This window comes from Ictalurus punctatus, chromosome 10 (genome assembly GCF_001660625.3).
Source record: "Ictalurus punctatus breed USDA103 chromosome 10, Coco_2.0, whole genome shotgun sequence".
NCBI lineage: Eukaryota > Metazoa > Chordata > Actinopteri > Siluriformes > Ictaluridae > Ictalurus > Ictalurus punctatus.
In genome coordinates this window covers 1834251-1855128 of record NC_030425.2, presented here as the reverse complement: position 1 = coordinate 1855128, position 20878 = coordinate 1834251, and the positions used below count along the sequence as shown (strand labels likewise).

General features: G+C 38.3%; 2 protein-coding genes across 11 annotated transcripts in view; one reads left to right on the top strand and one right to left on the bottom strand.

Annotated features, from left to right (window-relative positions):
- elp4 (elongator acetyltransferase complex subunit 4) overlaps nucleotides 1-9010 on the bottom strand; it is a 16328-nt gene extending 7318 nt beyond the window's left edge. For all 3 annotated transcript variants that reach the window (XM_047158278.2, XM_047158281.2, XM_017478368.2), the window contains exons 1-7: nucleotides 8839-9010; nucleotides 8358-8393; nucleotides 5880-6001; nucleotides 4749-4868; nucleotides 4512-4645; nucleotides 2451-2535; nucleotides 1249-1431 (exon numbers count right to left, since the gene is read on the bottom strand). In XM_047158278.2, coding sequence (XP_047014234.1) covers nucleotides 1249-1431; nucleotides 2451-2535; nucleotides 4512-4645; nucleotides 4749-4868; nucleotides 5880-6001; nucleotides 8358-8393; nucleotides 8839-9010 — 852 coding nt within the window. The remainder of the gene's footprint in view (nucleotides 1-1248; nucleotides 1432-2450; nucleotides 2536-4511; nucleotides 4646-4748; nucleotides 4869-5879; nucleotides 6002-8357; nucleotides 8394-8838) is intronic.
- On the top strand, nucleotides 9010-20878 carry immp1l (inner mitochondrial membrane peptidase subunit 1). Of its 8 annotated transcripts, none has more exons than XM_053683027.1 (7): nucleotides 9010-9130; nucleotides 9787-9954; nucleotides 16885-16973; nucleotides 17096-17222; nucleotides 17306-17368; nucleotides 19248-19358; nucleotides 20303-20707. In XM_053683027.1, the coding sequence occupies exons 2-7, from the start codon at nucleotides 9850-9852 to the stop codon at nucleotides 20330-20332; spliced, it is 525 nt and encodes a 174-aa protein (XP_053539002.1). In that variant the 5' UTR covers nucleotides 9010-9130; nucleotides 9787-9849; the 3' UTR covers nucleotides 20333-20707.

Here is a 20878-nt window from a genome sequence, read left to right as displayed (position 1 = left end):
TATATATATTATATATAAATGAAAAAAAATGGTCTGCACTTATAAAGTGCTTTACACTGTGTCTCATTCACCCATTCATACAGCAATGTTAGCAGAGCTACCATGCAAGGCGCTAACTTGCCATCGGGAGCAACTTGGGGTTCAGTGTCTTGCCCAAGGACACTTCGGCATGTGGAGTCATGCGGGCTGGGGATCGAACCGCCAACCCTATGATTAGTGGACAACCCGCTCTACCACCTGATCCACAGCCGCCCTATATTATATATATATATAAAAAACAATACATTACAAATAATGTTAATGATAAGAATTAGGAAGTGATTAAATATGCTGGGTTTTTTCCTCTCCTGCACCAGTCAACACTGGTGTATTCAATCGTTTTGAACAGCAGCAAATCATCTGTGGAAAGTCGGCCACGTGGCTATTAATCAACCAATTTGTAAAAGGGTTTTATATATATATATATATATATATATATATATATATATATATATATATATATATATATATATATAGATATATAGATATATAGATATAAAGAGCTTTTGAAATGAAATTAAGGAGGGAATCACCTAAACATCTATGATCCATCTGTATATTATTAATTATTCAGAAATAAAACCGTGCAGAGAATGTTAATAAAATAATTTGTCTTTAGTATTCAGTGGCAAATTTAAAGAAAAGGAGTAGGTTACACAAGCATACCCCTAAAGTCAATGGTAAAACTATGCACATACCCAATTCATATCTCCTAATTGGAATTCTCTTTGATTAGGAAAAACTAATTTTGCTTTAAATATAAACTGCAGTGCCCTCTGTACACCACTTGAGACACCGGTTCAAAGCACACTGCCACTTAAAGAGCACAGCCAATCATAGGTCTTCATAATGCTCCTAACTGTAACACAGATGGCATACTTCAAACAAAGGAAGAAATAACCCAAAATAACCAGAATACACAATTACTGGCATACTCAAGAACTGCTATACATTTTTCTTTTCATTGCTCAGGGGCCCGGAGTGTTTTCAGGGGGACCTGAGGGAACTTCATGAAATGACAGTTTTGCACTTTTCTGAACTGTTTAAATATTTAGTCTGTGGGTTGGGAGTACTTAATATGGGTACTACTTTACTGTTACCACAGTAAAAAAAAATAAATCATCTTTCTTGTAAATGGTTTAACTGAATGATATACTGGTCTGCATCAACTCTAACAAGCACAGACACATATATATTCTGGGCTCTTACCCTGATGAGGTGAGTGGGTACTGTCACCATAGCAACAGAAAGGGAGGAACGTAGGAGGCCTCGGAGGACATAGAGAAAGGTCGACAGGGCGTGATTGTGGGCAGGGCTAACACACACATCATCACCCCACAGTCCTGACCCCAGAGAGTGAAGAGCAAGTCGTAGCACATTACAAGTCTTCACCTTACAGGGAGTGATACAAAGTGAGAGAGAAAGAGAGACATTTAAAGAATTAGATATAGAGGTAGAAAGAATGTAATAATGAGTACTTGAGATCATATATAGACCTTTTTTATTTGACTTAATTAAGTGAAATAATGATGAAATAACATAAATGAAATAGCATAACCTGGCCATGGAACAATTGAGCACCCAATTTCTTGTTCAGTTACTTTTGGTCCCTTAAAATGTGCTGCAATTCCTACACCATTCACCAAATTTGGATGTAAATATCCTCAAATTAATGCTGAAAGTACTTCTATTCATTTTGTCATTTCAACTCCGATATGTTGTGATAGACAGCTTGGTCTACCAATGTTTGTCTTTGTCAATGTCCAAATATTTACGGACCTGACTGTATGGGGCAAATACTTTTTCACACCACTGTAGCAACAGTGTGTACTATTGTACACGATGTTGCTACAGTGGTGTGAAAAAGTATTTGCCCCATCCTGATTTCTTCTGTTTTCGTGTATATCTCGTACTAAATTGTTTCAGAAATTAAAACAACATCTAAAGATAAAACAAAGGGAACTCGAGTAAACACAAAATAAGACTTTTTAAATGATTGTTATTTATTTATCCACGGACGAGTGGCGAGATAAAAACCAAAAAATCCTAAAGGAGAACGTCCGGTCTTGTAAGTCTTGTAGGTCTTTAAGCTGAAACTCAAGCGCAACTGGATTATGCAGCAAGACAACGATCCAAAGCATAGGAGTAAGTCCTAGAAGTAAATGAAAGACTGATCTCCAGTTGTTGGAAGCGTTTGGTTGCAGTTATTGCTGCTCAAGGTGGCACAACTAAATTTTAATTTTAAGGGGGCAATTAGTTTTTTCATACAGAAGCACTGTATATAAATAGTTAGCCCCTCTCTACCCCATCCATCAGTGGAAGGGAAGCATTACAGGACCACTCCTGATTAGATATTATGTAGCTAGTCTCTAAAGACTAAATCACAATTCTACTTTGAAAAAAGTACTAACCTGTGAGTTTGATCCATCAAACCCATTTTGTCTGATTAGTGACTGGATAGAGTGTAGTAACACAGAGTACGGTCCAAGAACACCACTGAGAGTGAGACAGCCAGGGAGGGAGAGAGAGACAGGAAGAATACTCATGAATATATGTGGACAGACTGGGGAAAGGGTTAAAGTAAAGCATTATATTTATTGTGTCTGCAGAGTGCTTCTGGGTAATAAAGAGGCGTGATCTGAAGGCGTGATTCAGCTATAATGAGTTTGCAAATGATTTGCAATCAATTGTCAATAAATTAGGAGCCAATTCTTAATGACTTGGGTGCCAGTTAGGTTTCAGATGGTTTTTTAAGGATTTAGGAGGATTTTGAAGGGTTTCTGGGGATTTTTGGATAGATTCAGAGGGGTTTTGAAGAGTTTCAGGGGGTTTCGGGGGGGTTGGATAGAGCTGCAACAACTAATCGATAAAATCGATAATAGTCGATTAGGAAAATCGTTGTCAACAAATCTCATTATCGATTAGTTGTTCTGCGCGTGGCAAGGGGCACATTTACTTATTACATTACTTCTGTTCCGAAAACACGCTTCGGACCCCTAGTGGTCAGTGGTGTAATTGCAGGTAGTCCGTAAAAAAGTTTAAATACCATTATTTTATTACTTTTTTTGTTAAATGTATCAAAATATATTCAAATGAGATGTTTTAAAATTAATCACTTTGGTTATTCACGTGCATTCACAAATATCACGTTAGCTGAGCTGACAATCGTTCATTGATGTATTTTTAAATTTAGTAATTTTAAATTTATTTACAAATGAAATGTTAATTTGCAAAAACCTATGAGTGGTAGACAAGTTCAAGTGTCCCATTGATGGATAAAATAAACAACAGATCATTCAGAGAGTCAAATTAAATGTCACACCAAGTATTTATGTATTAATTTTTATTGATGCAAAAAAAAAAAGCACAGAATTAAACTACAGTCCTAAATTAATAATATATATTCTGATGTGTGTGTATTGGGTTATTTTCAGTCTTATATAAGTGGACAAACGGTTGTGTAAAGTTTTAGTCTTAAATTAAGTTTTAATCTTAATATTTTTAACACTCAGTTTGTGGATTTTATTTTAAATAAACGAAAAAAAAGTGGTACTAGAAGTTTGCAAAGAATCTTTACAAGCGCTGGGTGATCTTTTTTTTTTTTTTTTAGGGATGACATGATTTTGAATCTGAACTGCATTGCATGAGAGGCTGAGATATTAGGGAATGTGAATCACGGTGGGGTTCAGCCCCTTCACCTTGGTCATGATGCACAGGTCTACTGGGTTGCTAGGCATAATTAATGATTGTCAGGTAAGATGCAAGTATGTCTGATAGCATACAGCCTACTTTTCCAGATGGTGTCCTATTACCATGACCTTGAGTGACTTCTAGTGCTTCACCATGCACTTCAGTGGCTGCTGCCTCTCTCTGCAGAACCAGTTATCCTAATTCAGCATCCAATTCTGCCTGTTCCATAATAATCCTAGCCTGTTGAACCTCTTTCTCACCAAATGATGCATGGGCACATGGGTCTTAAGGCTTAGCCTAGCATGGGCTCTAGCTGCAATGCCGACTGATGATGCAGATCCCAGCTATTTTCTGGGCTTGTATTGTTCTGTTCTCATTAAGGTGTAAGAACCAAGACTAAACAGCCAGCAAACTCTATTTACAAAAGGGTCACAGAGTCAGGATGTAGCTCCTTTATTTGATTATTATTTGCCTCGTATCTGAACGTAGAATAAAATTGAATCAATTGTAACCAAATGCAAAGGATGACACAAATACAGATGCTTTATAGGTCACGAGGTCATAGTTGTTTAAAATCACCTAGATAAGATACATATTAACATCCACAGCTAAACAACTAATGAGATAATGATATTAATAATTAAGTAATAATTATATATTGACATTAATTTCTCAAAATATGTCTGTATAAGCATTTAAATAATTCAAATATTAACTTATAGGCATTGTTTACCATGTAGGGATTTGTATCCTGTTTTCCATGTGTCTATATAAGTGTGTACCTGAGATGTGTAGATGCTGGTTGCTCTTCAGGCAGGTAGAACGTGTGAATCTTGGCATGTTGTAGAAGATCTTGCTCCATATGTTTGGAGAGGTCATAATAATGACCAAACCGAGATGAAGAGGACAGCACGCTCTGGACACAATGTCAGGGATGAGACAAAACCATGAAATCCCTTTTCACTACTTCACGGAGGGTACACATTCATCTCTGTCTCTGCGTGCAGAATTGTGTTCACCTGGAACTTAGGAAGGTTCTGATAGCGCCAGGCAATTTTCATGGCGTCTTGTTGACCTGGACTCGACGATGATGCGTTTTTAAGGTCTGGATCTTCATCCTGAAGTGGAGATGGAAGATCCTGCAGCACAGAGGTCAAACACACTTTACATTTGTACTTTACTCATGAAAACCTATGGCAACATGTGTCAGACGTTGTTCATTGGTATTTTGAAGACATATATTTATTCTGAATCTGATTCCTGCAACATGTTCCAAAACAGATGGGACAGGGGCAAGTTAGGACTAATAATGATGCGACAATTGACATAACAAGGTAATGTGAAACAGGTGAAGCAATCGTGTTCAAGTATATAAGGAGCCTCCAAGAAAGACCTAGCTCTTGAAGGACTAGAATGGGTGGAGGCTCACCAATTTGCCAACAGATGAATCAGTGAAAAATCCAGCACTTTGAAAACAACGCTCTCCAAAGACAAATTGATAGGATTTGGGGTATTTCCTCTCTCTACAGTGCACGAGATAGTTAAATTATAAGTAAACAATATAATTAAATGAATGTGCATGATCTCCGAGCCCTGAGACAGTGTGTCTGTTATAGATATCATGACCATATCATGATCTCTGATGATACGTGAGTGAGTGTTGACTTTGACACAGATACACCTACCTCCTAGAGGGTGCTCTTCATCTGGCCGTTTGTTTTTTTTCTTCACCGGGGAAAGAATTCTTCTGTCGGTTTAAAAATCTACCAAATAGTTGTTTTGGCCACACTTAATGTTTCTGCCATCTCTCTGCTTTGATATTTTTAGCCTAATGTATCTTGGCAGATGGCTACCTTCAACTGACAGTGACATCTCTTTGGACTTCATATTGAGCGTTAGCAGCAACAGATTCCGATGCATATGCCACACTTTAAAATCAGCTCTAGACCTTTTATCTGCTTACTTAAATGAAATAATGAGAGAGTAGCACATGCCTACACATTTTTGTTTTTTACTAAAAAAAAAAAAGGTAGGCCTCTTCATATTGCCCTGACAAAAAATTAAACCATAATATGTCTTATTTCCTGCCTGGAACCCACCAGTCCCTAGAATGACCGCTGATGTGATTATACAGCACAGTGTGTGATTACCTTTATGATGTCATCAGGGTGATCTTGAGCAGAAGCAACAAATAATTCGTGTCCACTCATCACCCCTTCCGCCAGGAAATACTGCAACAATGCATGTGAGTAACTGTCAAACTCATCCTCCTCTGCAACACACACACACACACACACACACACAAATAAATCTCTTTCAATATACATAAATCTTTCTCAACTGTCACTTTCCTTCTTTTCCATGTAGCTTCCCCATGTACACGTGCAATGTACTCTTTTCTAGTCATTTAATATTTTGTCCTGTTAGCCCAGAAACATTTACCTTTCTTCCGCGAGTTTGATCAAGGCTTTCAGAGTAATATTGTTCCAAAGGCATTTTGTGGAAACAATAAATCATGATAAAGCATTAATAAATAAATCATGATCATGCTCCCTAAACACTTTTTTGAAAATAATTTTTTAAAAACTCTATACATATTAGCTCAGGACAGAAACCAAAACCACAAATCAAATCAAATCTCTCCCTTGTGATAAAGTGGACTAGGGCGGCAACCAATGAATATTTTGATAATCGATTAATCTGATTAAAAGCTAAACACCAAATCAGGGTATTTGTATGTGTACTTTTAAAAAATGCAAAAGGCACATACAGTTTTACTAATATAAACTTTAATTTTACACTTAAACCTTAAATAAAACATTAGTCATTTGTCTACAGTTTGTCCAGTTTTAAGAAGCAAAACATTAAATAATATCCAAAACCTAAATAATCAAAAACAAAGCCAAAAATTGAGTTTTAAAAATATATAGGATAGCATCTGTAACAATGGCTGCTTGTTATGGAGTGCATGGGGGATTTCTCCTCTGAACAAATTCACCCATGGGGATACATGTTTCTTTCTGAAGAAAAAAAACAGCAATTGAGTATGCAAGAAGCAATTTATATGTAAATGAATATTTTCATTGTTTATAATGATAATTGCTGAAAACAAGTTGACATCCGTGATTAATATAAGAAATCTAAATAATATATAATTAATACATGTTTTAACCATTTTTGTTAAATTTCTTTTACACAGACATGCTGTACTTCAGATGTGACAATATAAACCAAGAATATCTCAAATGTATAATTCATTCTGTTAATGTATAGAACATAGTAGAGCCGCAGTAGATGGCATTTGAAACACAGATCAAAGGTAACTGTAGCAGACACACAGAGAAACGCAGCAAGCTAACAGGCTTGTTTAAAAGGACAGGAACAATTATACACTAACGCATAAGCATTCGATGAAAACCACTACAGTGACTACAAAATCTTTTACTGCTGCTGTTATCAGCTGCCTTTAGATTTACTGCTTGACTTTGTTCACACCGTGTTTAATTGAACCTGTTTCTGTGGTAGCGCGATTTTAATCCATCAATATGCTGCACGACCTGACGCTCCAGACAAAATACATCTAGTGTGACTGTCCCGAAGTTAGTAAACAAAGCTGTTTACACAATAGCATGGAATTAAACTAGACTACACCATTTTCCCATCTTCATATAATGTGATATACTCAGGTTTGTTCTTTCCGTGCTGATGTTTCACCTTCGTCCGTGACACCAACGTGTTTTCGTTTCATGTGCTCGTGCATCACTGTGGTACTCCCGTTCACACAAGCTCAGCTTTGCATAGCATGCAAGGTACCATTTTCTTTGATACATTTAATGTAAAATGCTCCCATGCCTTAGATGACTTGGGACGCACACTTTATTTTGCCGACCGGGTTATCTGTTTTCTCTGCCATTTAGCACGTGTTTTCACGTGTGTTTTCATGAAAGCAACGTCATACGTAAACACCCCCCCCCCCCCCCCATGACGTCAGCAGACCAAGTAATCGATAATGACATTCGTTGCCAACGATTTTCATAATCGATTATTATCGTTTTTATCGATTAGTTGTTGTAGCCCTAAAGTGGACATGGACAGCTATAAATGAACAGAACGCGTAAGTAGATTTATTTCATGTTAACTTCACACATGGTATGGATCACGTAACTGAACAGCTGAAATCATGATATTGTAGCATGTGCGAGTGTGAGGTTTTATACTGCCTTGAGGGCTCTCTATTTTGGCCAATTTAATAGGAGTGGAAATTCTAATTCTTTGGTCAATAAAATAAGCAGTGAAATTCAAGTACACTGGTGATCTCTAACCACTTTAAAAGGATGACACCTTTTAGAGTACGTTACCTATTCACAATTTATGCACTTAAAGCCACTTTCAAGATATGGTGAAGAAAAGGTGAGTTTTTATTTTTATTTTTCTAAAGTATCCCAAACAACCTCCTCCTACTTTTACAGGCATGAGACTATTATTGGAGATATATTGGCTTATTTTAGGAGAATGAGGATTTGTACTTGATGGATGTTATAAAGCACTTCTTTAAGGTTTAGGATCTGTGTAAATGTTAATGGAAATATCTACGTGTTTCACGGCTTCATGTCCGGGTGAGATCTTACCAATAAGCAGCAGGCTTCCCACTGCCAGACCTCCGCCTAATGAAATAAGAAAACATCAAGACAAGTAATTATATCTAGAAGAATCAGTAACATTATTAGAAAAGGCATTGTTTAACACTTTTTAAACAAAAATATATAGTTTACGTCTTCTCAGTACATCTCACTATGTCCTTACTATTTTATACTTCCTTTTAAACAATAGAAACCATCACAGAAATTCTAACGGTTTCCACTACAAATACCATTACAAACCATTAGCTGGCCATTACCATTATTGGTCCTTAACGGTATCCACTAGACATAACATACCACCAATAGAAGGCGACAAGTTACCAGTAGAGACCCACAGGGACCATTACAGTTTCCATTAAAACCATTACAAATTCTACGAGGATTTCTATTGTTTTATCCATAAGCTTTTAAAAGCTATCATAAAATCAACTATACCTACAGTCAAGTTCTTTATGTTAAACCGACTCACCGAGAGCACAGTCCAGTGACGGAACACCGGAAGAGACGATGAGCTGCCCGGTATGAACAGACGGTTTAGTACCAGGAATCTGAATCAGTTTACTGCGGGATTTTTTCTGAAAACTGGTAGAGCTTCCCGATAAACGCGTGCCTTTAGTCGCGTTCTCCATGGGCGCCGCCATGTCTCGACAGAGCAAAACACAAAACGTAGTAACTGCGCCACCAATCACAGCTTTCCGTTCGCGAGTTCAAAGGTCATAGCAGACGGAAGTGGATAAAAATATTCCAACTATAACCCTAAAGTAAGATTATTAAAACGAATACAGCGTCTAATCGTGCTTTAAGTATAAGTGTAACTTTATAAATATGTAAATAGACATATAGACAGTGAATAGTCAGATAAATGAATACATAGATACATGAACAGAGGTTTCTGGAAGAGCTGGGTGACTAACATTCAGATGTGTAGCACTATATATAACTCAGAAAGAGTTCACATACATATTTAACCTGTAAATAATCCATTTATTACACTTTTAAGATCTAGTCCTTGGTCAAGGCCTGCTCAGTGCACGCACAGTCAACAAACAGAAATGTGGCAAAGCAGCCTTCTGGGTTTTTTTTATACACCTAAAAAAATTATTATTTAACGGTTGAGATCAGGCAGGCAGTATAATATAATTTGATGTCATTTTAAAAGGAAGTTTTTATGAAGTCTAATTTTTATTATTTCTTCTCATTATTTCTGATGTGTATAGTTTTGCAAATCTGTTTAATCCTAGATTTATCTTAATAATAATAAATTAGAGCTGCTCATATGAATCTTATGATTTCTTTGATTGTCCTTTTCCATACATTTTATGTGTGAAAGATGTTATATTACTACTACTACTACTACTACTACTACTAATAATAATAATAATAATAATAATAATGTTATGTCTGTGTGTAATGTGAGACTGTGTTGTACAGCAGTGGTTGTGTTGCAGGGTATGATACAGGTGTTTTGCAGGGGTGTGTGATGTCCCAGCGTTTCTTCAGTAAGGTGCTGGGTTTTATTGGCTACGCTGTTCAGTACGGCTGCATTGCTCACTGCACGTTCGAGTACGTTGGAGAGTTTGTCGTGGTGAGTTCGTCGAACGTCGATTACACCGTTTTCTTAACGCACAATACACATAACCACAAGCTGTTCTTGTACAGCTTATAAATTCCAAAAATGTTAAATATATGTCTAGTACAAGCCAAACAGTTTGTAGTTGGTCACCTACTATCTAATTCTTAGCAATTCTAGACCAGCACTGACTTTAGACTCCCCACCAGACCCCATTTTATTCTGTTAGCTCCTCCGCAACAGGATTATTCCATTCAATCATTGTGTCCATTGACAGCTCCCAAGACACAAGGCTTTTTAATTCCATTCCACTTCACAAAGACATTTGACAATACAATCACATAACCAACCCATATTCAATACTAGGGTTATACATATAATAGGCTCCAGGTTTCCCCGTGACCCTGAAAAAGGATAAAGCGGTATAGAAGATGGATGGATGGATGGATGGTTATACATATAATAAATATGCATGTTATTATGTTATTATTAAAACAATTGAATGGACTAAATGTGTACGTGCAGGCATTGTGAAAGACAGCTTAGAGTAGACTTTAACCAGTATGTGTATTTGTAATAGCTAAAGTGCTGATGCAGTAACTAGCACAAACACAACAACGGAATGAAAGAAATAGTTAACGTTAAAAAAAGCCATATTCAAGCATCTATGAACAGACCACAAGATCCAGACTTTTCACACACCCAGGGACTCCAGTACAGCATGACACCATGGCTATTGTGTCACTCGTAGCTTGCATACTTCAGTCAGAGGATTGAGGTTAGTCTAGAGTCCTTTACTTCCTATATCCTCTGCAAGTTTCGAGTCGAATTTGATCCAAATGTCACAAGCCCAAAAAGCTGCAGCTGGATACCACGTCATACAATCACAACATGACTTTGTTGGTAAGGTCTCAAGAAGAATCATGGTGGCCTGTGGAAAATTCACATTATTGTGACTACTTCAGTAACAGTCATTTGAAATGGTCTTCTCTTGGTCCCACACACACACTGTGAGCTGATTTAGAGGTAAACAGGAAAAGAGCTCAGACTGACAGCAGTATGACATCTATATGATTCATATTGGATTGTCCTGATTACTGCAGGTCTGTATGGCGAATTACTGAGTGTAGTGACCTTTACTTCTTTTTCAAAAGTTCCTTAGTCACTTCTTGGGCTCACTGGGGAAATTTTAGACACCTCTTCTTTGATTCCTTAATATCCATTAAAATCTGGGAAAATGAAGTTGATCGTAGTTCATTAATTAATCTTGAATGTTTACGATAAATCAAAACAAACTAATGTAACTTAACGTTAGGATTAAAATACAAAACGATTCAAACTGTAAAATTATAAGGGCACCAAAAAAACCTGTGACTTTATCCTGCGATTTGTCCTGTAGAGGGCGCACACAGACTCCAGAAAACATACCAATAATTTCAAAAGTAGAATGTGGTTTGGGGTGAGCGGCTCCAGGCCTCGATGGTCATTACAGACTGTGGTTAAAGGACGACTGTTCAAAATAGCTTCTTCTTCGCATAACAGTGTATGTAGTCCTTCCTCAGTTTAACTCTTGTTGCTTTCAAACAGAGAAAAGTACTTGTTTAGTGGATCTAATCAATCGTTCCCACACTCATCAGTGGTGAGATGCTCCTGGGGTATTAAAACTCTATTCTACCCCATGATGAAGTAAAACCTTTTAAAATACGATCAGATAGAGCCTCTCTCTATTCTCTTTCCTCTTTTGTTGCATTATCAGACATTATATGCTTCACTTGGCCTCTTCTACAGATAAAGCGTCTGATGGCTTGAATGCAAGAGTCATTGTCGAGTGAATGCGCAACATCTAGATGTACAGCTCTGGATGTCATACATGTGAACAATAACTCCATACCGTTTCAATCCAGTTCGTCCTCTTTTAATGTCAATAGGTCCAAAATAGTCAATGCCCACATTAGTAAAAGCGGGTAAATCAGGAACCAACTTTTCCGGTGGTAGATCAGCCATCTTTTGCTCTCCTACTTTGGGACTGTTTCTCCTGCATACAGTGAACTCAGTTATAACTCTGCATGCAGTAGAATTGGCCTTGATGATCCAAAATGTTTTATGCAGTTCAGAAAGAATGTGATTTCTTCCTGCATGTCCTAACTTTTCATGTATGTGTCTAAGAATGAGTGTTGACACATGGGACTGTTTGGGAATCATAGCAGGAAACTTGACCTCTTCGGGTAAGGCCGCTTTAGACAAACGTCCTCCTACTCCAAGAACTCAATGCTTCTACATTGGATCAAGTTGGTATAGAGTACTTGATTTCTTAATGTTGGTATGTACCCTCAAGATCTCTTCTGAATGGCTTGCTTGGACATACTGAATAATGGACAGTTCAGCCATCTCCAAATCTGGAACATTTACCTTCTGTCCACTCAGCAAAATCTTCAATCTTTTGCTTGAAAGCTTTCCCCATGTTCCGAATTACAGGGTTGCGAGTGTTGATTGTTGAACTTAATTCTTTTCTTTTAAGTACCAAGCACTTCAAGGTTTCTTTAAGTTTCAGGTACTGCGGCTTTGAGCTTAGTCCAGCTTGAAAAATAAGACATCAGCTTGTCGGCTTGGTGCCGCTTTGGATGATCGCATTCAAAGTTGTGCTTCTTTTTACTTCTGGATCATCCTCAGAAGGTGAGTGGGCCTTCAGGTGGGCTAGTGGCCAGTCTAGATTTGTTTGGATCATGAATCCATCTTGTGTTCTGAAGAAACTTTTCAGCCCTCTGTCCTCTTGAGGCTTCATCAGCGGGATTTGATTTGGTGTTTACAAATTTCCATTGTGTTGGCTCTGTTGTTTCTCTTATAAATGATACTCTGTTCGCCACAAAGGTATGGAGCCTTGTATGTTCACTGGATGTATATATATACAGATATATATATATATATATATATCCTGGATAAGCAATATTGCTTCTTCTTCTGTGGATACGGACATCAGACAATCATCAACATAAAAATCAGACCGGATTGTGTCAATTACCTCGGACCTGAAGTGTTGTCTATTGTCCTCAGCAGCTCTTCTAAGAGCATAGCTCGCACAGCTGGGTGAGGATACAGTTCCGAAAATGTGAACGGTCTTACGGAAATCTACTGGAGTGAGACTTACATCGCCTCCTGGCCACCACAGAAACCTTAAGAAGTCAACATGCTCCTCTGCCACCTTTACTTGGTGGAACATTGCTTCGATGTCGCCCATTACGCCTATTGGTTCCTGGTAGAATTTCATGAGCACTCCTGTGAGTCCGTTTGTGAGATCTGGGCCTTGAAGTAACTCTAAATTAAGAGAAGTACCTCTGAATGATGCTACTCTTAACTACTCTTAACTTTTTCTTCCTTAAGTGGTGTACCCCATGATGGGGTATGTACCAAGTGTTACCTTCTTTTCCTTTCAGTTGTTCTCTAGGCAATATTTCAGCTAATCCTTTATTAAGAACTTCAGAAAGAAAGTCGGTATTATATTCCTCGTGAAAAACAGGATTTCTTTTGAATTTCCTTTTTAGACTGTCCAGACGCTGTTTGGCAATTTGTCAATTGTTGGGCAGTGAAACTTCTTGGTTTATGAAGGGCAGTTTGAAGCTATAATGGCCATCTACTATTTTGGCAGACTCATCCACAATTTTCATGAATTGCTTGTCTTCTCTAGATATCTCCTTTTTCTCATTGTATGCTTTCTCACTGAACTCAAGTCATGCAAGCTCACCAGTGATATACAGTTCACATTGCTTGTGGCACATCTATTGCCTTCTCCTCTTAATGGGCCGTTAACCAGCCAACCACGCAAAGTTCTTATGGCCCATCTCCCTGGCTGCTGATTATTTCCCAGGGTTCCAATAATTTAGAGGCATTGGTGCTGTTTAACAGGCCAATATCTGTTTCTATAGTGGGAAGTGATACTCCTTTCAGGTGAGGCCATCTAGCTACTTCGCTCTGTGGTGGGATGTTGTGTATATTGACAGGAAAGGAGTTTTGTGTGTATGCATGTGGAAGGGCAACAAAGTTGTTGCTCCAAACCAGACACCACATGACTGACCATAGGCTTTTCATGATTTATTGCTCTCAACAGAATGTTGGTAATTTTTCCAGTCATATCAAGCTGATCCATAACCCTTGGTGCAAAATGTGGCGGAGCTGCCAGGGTCCAGAAATGCATACATTTGTATTATTTTGTTTCCTTTATTCGCCTTAACCTTCACTGGCATAATTGATAGTACGCTTTCTTCATGATCTGCCCCAATGTGACTACAAACATTGGAAGAAATTGATTGTTTTGTAATGATCAGGATGAGGTACTCCAATAGTTGTCCACTTTTCCTGTGTGAAGTACTGTTGGGTGTTTTTGATTGCAGACTTTACAGATTTGACACTTTGTACAGGTTTTACTCATGTGTCCCTTTACAAGACATCCAAAGCATATCCCCTTTTCCTTTAAAAACTGGATCTTATCTTTGTGCATCTTTCTTTTGAACTGATGACAGACATCCAACAGATGTTCCTTTGCATGGAAAAGGCAAGTGGTTAGCATATTTGGGATGTTGTGGACTTTCCATGGATACACTGGTGGGGTGGCAAATCTGCTGCTAGAAGACTTTGTCTTGTTAATTTTAACTGCAGATTTTGTTTTAGCTGAATTTCGGATAGTTTGATCAATTATATTGCTAAATATGGGGTCTGTTAATATGTGAACTAGCTTCTCAATGAACTTGACTAGGTCACAGAAGCTCCCCTAGCTGTTTCCCTTTTCATGGAGCTCAGAAACTTCAATTCGCCATCTTTCTCTGAGTTCATAAGGCAATTTAATGGTCAGGGATCTACAATTAGAAGCAAGAATCAAGAGTTCCTCCATAACATTACAACACTCTCTCGGGTATAGCACGAAAGCTTGTAGACCTTTTAGATCCGCTGGCTTAATGGATTGCCATGACAGGGCCTTTTTTATGTATGCATTAGAGATTTTAAACTCATTGCCAAAATGTTCTTTAAGGAGATTTTTGGCTCATTGATATCCCCTGACAGGGTCCATGTGAAAGCAAGTCTTTATGCTGTTCCAAAAAAACACAGCCCGTCTTGAGCTGCGTCCGTTTTACTCTCCATAATGTCCTCATAAGATTTAATGAATGCTCTAAACTCCAACGGGTCTCCATTAAAAACTTTGACTTCCTTAGGAGGCAAAGTCAATAAAAGTGTCTGTTTCACAAGAGGGTCAGTTTGCTTTCGTAGAATACTATTCCAAGCGGTGTCGTGTGAAGGTGTTTGGTTCACTTGAGGTGCTGGCTGAGACCTTGAGCTGGGTCAAGGTTGACATGCAGGTTGCGTGAGTCTGCACTTGCACTGGGTGGCGTTGCCTTGGACAGTGCTGGAAACTGGTTCAAGATGTTGCTGCGCCTCTCTAAAGGCAGTATGTATCTCTGCTAGAGCAGATAAAAGTGAACCTGCTTCCAAAGTGACTGGCCCAGCTTCGTGATGTTTCAGAGGAGATTTCCCTTCCTTTTGCTCTCGGAATGCTGAATGTGACTCTTTAAGACGGACACTTTGAATCTTCATTGCACTCTTCGTCGGATCATCTGGTGCTATCTGGGGTTTTTTTCAAATGCATCTTGTTCTTTATCAAAATATTCATTCATTGCATCTACTGGGCTTACTGGTCTTTCAACTTCTTTCAAGACGCTGGTTCTAGCAGTGCTAGCTGACAAATCAGATTAAATTTCCAATGTTTTGTTTTCTTATTTGCTCCTTCTGCAGGTTTGGCATCTGCTCCTTTTCCTCCAGTGCATGCTTCTCTTTTAATGCAGCATAACGTGCCTTTAGAGCAGCATGTTCCGCCTCTGCCTCAATCTGTGCTCCATGAGATCCATGTAGACTCTTTTGACCTGAAAGATACTATGGAAACATTGACAGCAGGAGCATCAACATCATCAACATCGGTCACTTTTCTACAACTGTATCCCAAGACAGAAATTCTTGAATTGCGTCCATTTTAAGCTGGAACTACTTCTCAAGATCAATTCTACGTTCCTCTTCACATAAAAGACTTATGAGCATCTGTAAATCCATCCAATAAATTTCCTGTATTTTGCTCATACTTTGTCATACTGCAACAACATTTACTTCATCTTCCAACAAGCCTTCTGACAATGGCGTGTTCACTGCGCCAGTCTGTGTCTGCCTCATTAATACTCCGTGTTGCGCTCAAAATAATCCAAATCCAATCCAAACTGATTTCAAAGCTTTAGACTGTTGTATCTCTGGCCACCACCAGCACAAACTGTCCATCAAGGGTACACTGTACAGTCATCATACTGAGTGTCTCTGGTGAGCGAGCCTCGGGGTCCGACTCCAATTTCACAGGAAGAGAACATCTGTTTTCATAAACCACATACCTCTTGCACAGAGTGGAATAGTGATGCACACTTTCTAAACATCTTAAAATCGAACATCTCGTTGGGAATGATTAAACACAAACCATCATGATCGTCCCACAAGTATTTACAGGAAACTGGTATATAGCAAAGGCTGTATTCGAGTCAACACAGAGTTTCACTCAGTACCGAGTTTGTCTATGTAATATTTGATAACAGCTCCCGGCTATAATATTTGTGCTTTATAATGTGTGTATTAACAGAACTAACAGACATTAGCATTAAATAAACAATGACATCTAATAGGGTCTGACTTCAACGCATTTCATGCAGCTTGTATCTGGTTTGCAGATTTTAACCACATGCATTTACACTTAGTCAAAAGTTCAGACTGAAATACGTTTCTTATATTGTACGGTTATATAAAAGTCAAAGTCTGTGACTTTTTTGTGATGAGGTTAACGTTTAGTTTTGAACACAGCCAGTCAAACAAACTGGATCTTGTGGTAACGTGTGTGTGTGTGTGTGTATGTGTTACTTCCCTGTGCAGTGTTCAGGACCATCAATGGAGCCAACCATCGCCAATCACGACGTTGTTTTTTCAGAGCGCCTCAGCAGACGCTTGTACCGCATAGAGAAGTGAGTGTAGTTTACTTCGTCAAAGTGTGTGTGTTCCTCTATAAATATATAAATGGCATTAGACTGCTAACTAGTGAACTAGAAGGTTCCATAAAAGAGTGTGTGTGTGTTTAAAATTTCAGAGGGGACATTGTGATTGCTAAGAGCCCATTTGACCCAAAAATGAACATCTGTAAACGAGTTATTGGACTGGAAGGAGATAAAGTTTGCACAAGTGGACCACTGGATCCATTTAAGACACACACTTTTGTAAGTATAAACTGTGTCTGTGTCACTATGTACTGTGTTCCTGACCATGGAATACCTGAATGTCTTGAATCAAACATCAACAGGATCAATCACAGGACGGGACTTCACATCACATCAATATACAAAGCCGTTGGCTTTATATAACGGTAAAGCAGAGAAACCGCCATACACCAGTTCACATGTGAGATATATTTGGGCTAGAAATTTTGCTGAGACCTGGCAACCCTTCACACAAGAGTGTTTAATTAGCCATGTTTAATTTCTTTTTTGTCATTATATGCTGCTGAACGGAGTCTGAATGGATCATACAAACAATGTGTCATTATAAAAGTACAATGATTGACGCTCAAGAATGTTGAATGCTTTAATAATTGAAAATGTATTAAATTGTCTCCCTCCGAAACAATTGGAACAGGATTTCAGCTTTCATTTTCCTCATATTTACATTTAGCTGTGTTAAACCCACCCATTTGTTTTCTTCAAGTGATCAAAAGTATTGGAACATGTTGTTTGAAGAATTAATAGTGCTGAATGGCTACTCTTGGTTTGAGCCCTAGATTTCACCTGTGAAGACTGTATTTGTTGTTAAAGGATTTTAAAAAAAACATGAAGATCAGAGAGCTGCCTATGGGAGAAAAGCAAGCCATTTTGAAGCTGAGAAAAGAGGGAAAATCTATCAGAACCATTGCACAAGCATTGGGCATAGACAATATAACAATTTGGAATGTCCTGAAAAAGAAAGAAACCGGCCAGGGAAAACAAAAGTAGCTCATCACAGAAACATTGTGAAGAACCCAAAAACACAACAGTCAGTGACCTCACCAACAACCTCCACAAGGCAGGGGTGAAGGTATCACAATTCACCGTTTGAAGAAGATTTCAAGAGTGGAAATATAGACGTCATACTACAAGATGCAAACCACTCATCAACAGTAAGAATCAGAAACCCAGATTAGAATTCGCAAAGAAATACAGAGATGAGCCACAAAAGTTCTGCAACCAAGATTAACCTCTACCAAAGTGATAGAAAGGACAAAGTGTGGAGAAAGAAAGGATCTGCTCATGATCTAGAACATACAAGCTCATCAGTCAAGCATGGTGGAGGTAGCATCATGGCTTGGGCTTGCATGGCTGCTTCTGGAACATTCTCACTGATCTTTATTGACGATGGAACTCATGATGGTAGCAGCAGAATGAATTCAGAAGTTTACAGAAACATTCTGTCTGCAGATTCACAGAGAAATGCATCCAATCTAATGTGGAGGAACTTCCATCATGTAGCATACTCTGCTCTGATTGGTCAGATGGCCCAGTCTGTTGTGACTGGTCTACCGCTGACAGCGAGCAGCCGATGAAGACCAGAGGCGGGGCTTTTTGTTACAAACCTACATAGGTTTGTATAGGAAGTAAAGTCTGGAATCACTAACGACTCGTTTCAACTGTTCAGAATCTGTTACTTCTTTTGGGAGTCGATAACGGCGTTTGTCACACGCTTCGATTTTGGAAACTTTGCAGATGTTTTTTTTTTTTTTACGTTCACAAACAACTACGTATATAACACAGTACATGAAAGGTCATATTACAAAAACCATAATAAGTGCACTTTAAGACGATCTGTTCCTATACTTTTGCTCACCTAAACATCTAGATGTAAACATGTGGAAATGAACACTGAAATTCTGATCTATCGTCTCGTAGCCACCTTTTTTTTTCCTTCCAAACCCAAATGTATTCAGGGTATAGTGAAAACAAATGAATTGACCTTGCTGTTCCAATACTTTTGAAGGGGACTGTATTCAGGCAATGCTTATTTTTGCTGCATCAAGACTGTATGCAATTGAATCATATCAAGACACCCAGGTATTGTATTTAATTTTAATTTTGAATTAAGAGATGGCGATGGCGGATGTTCCAACATTTTATTCATATTACTGGTGCAGATTGGATGAGTAAAAATTTTTCCACTTCATGGCAGTGTGTGTGTGTGTGTGTGTGTGTGTGTGTGTGTGTGTGTGTGTGTGTTAGGTCCCAAGAGGTCATGTGTGGCTGGAAGGTGATAATTTGAAGAACTCTACAGACTCCCGATGTTACGGCCCCGTTCCCTACGGACTCATACAAGGGCGAGTGTGTTTAAAGGTAAAACAAAGGACTGCAAATTTGCACAACACGATATTAAAGTGGGATGGTATTTATTTAGAGGTGCCAACATGAAGGCTTTATCTATAGAGGTTATGATTTTTGACCTTTTTGCTCAGGTGATACACCTGAAAACTATGATTTTTCAGCCACCCAAACAAAATATGAATAAAATGAAGTTGGTGTCACTTACGTCATTTTTTTTTCTACGTGCACCATTCACATAATGCAGATGGCTTGTGGGTAGTTCATGCTTCCGAGGCAAGGCTTCTCAATGGTGTACTGACCACCAGCTGGAAACACAAGCAACTTCCCTTTAAGGCTAAAACGTTCAGGGATAGAAAACAAGTGTATTTATGTTTATAAAAGTGAAAAATTAAAATGATGATGATATATGAATGAGAAGCATGGAAATAAATCTATTAGGAGTCTGATATATTGCTAAAACATTGCTGCAAGGATGGTCCTAGTAGTAATTATCACATCATTATCACAAACAATTTACACATCCACAAATAGGAATTACAGCTCGCAACTGCTTTTAAATATTAAATATTGTCTGCAGAATACTTCCATAAGAATGAGGCCCCCACCTTCATTATTTGGAAGTTGTGTGCACAAGCTTCTACTTGAAGGTCATGGAATTGTAACGTGTGTGAGATGTAGGGGATCGTCATGCCTTTTAATTGACTATTTTGAGTTAATAAAATAATGTTTCTGTTCATTCCATGCACGCTCCTTTAGGAAAAAAACAACAACATGATGGTTTAAAGGGTGGGCTACACTGATAACTCCTTGTTGTGGACTTTAAATGGAAGATATTATTAATTAATTAATAGGGTAAACGGGCGGGGCGGGGCAAACATCAATGCTAGAAAAAATTATATAGTTAAAGTAGAGATTTAACATGGCAGCACGGTGACACATGTATTCCTGCCTCACAGGTCCAGTTTCCCCGATTCATTTGCACATGAATTTGAGCCAGCTAGCTCGCAATTGTTGAACAGCAAATGCTAGCAATCTACCCTGCTAACGGTAGAAAGCTATCAGAAGCGAATGCGGAGCAAAACTCGCATTTTTTTCTTGAAGTTACTTGTAATAACACGGTTCTACCAGAGAGGTGTGTAAATTATATTTTTTAAAATTCATTTAATGTTATGTAGCTTGCTAACAAATTTTCCTAGGTACTTTAGATCCTTGCTAATATAATCATTTTGATTATATTGTACTCGCCGTGCAGTACATCAAAACTAAATACAAAAGTGAACAGGATGGCCTGTATGTTAGAATATTTGTATTTCATGTGTTGAAAGAAAACATGGCAGCGGGTAGAGGATACAGGACTTTCCTTCTCAGCCATATTCATGCTTTCTGTGTGTTTATGTTGCAGCTGTGGCCTCCACACAATGCCGGCGTGCTACATGAGAGTCCTAACACCGGACGCATTTTGCGCACTGAATAATGGCAACCACAATGAACTCTCCTTCACACACTTTTCAAATAAATCCAGTATTCAGGAA

What these genes read in the sequence shown, in the direction of transcription:
- immp1l (XM_017477277.3), top strand. Translation starts at nt 9,850, where the DNA reads ATGTCCCAGCGTTTCTTCAGTAAGGTGCTGGGTTTTATTGGCTACGCT. An exon ending in CGCTTGTACCGCATAGAGAA is followed by an intron (nt 16,974 to 17,095) that starts GTGAGTGTAGTT and finishes TTAAAATTTCAG; the next exon opens with AGGGGACATTGTGATTGCTA. An exon ending in GCCGTTGGCTTTATATAACG is followed by an intron (nt 17,369 to 19,247) that starts GTAAAGCAGAGA and finishes TGTGTGTGTTAG; the next exon opens with GTCCCAAGAGGTCATGTGTG.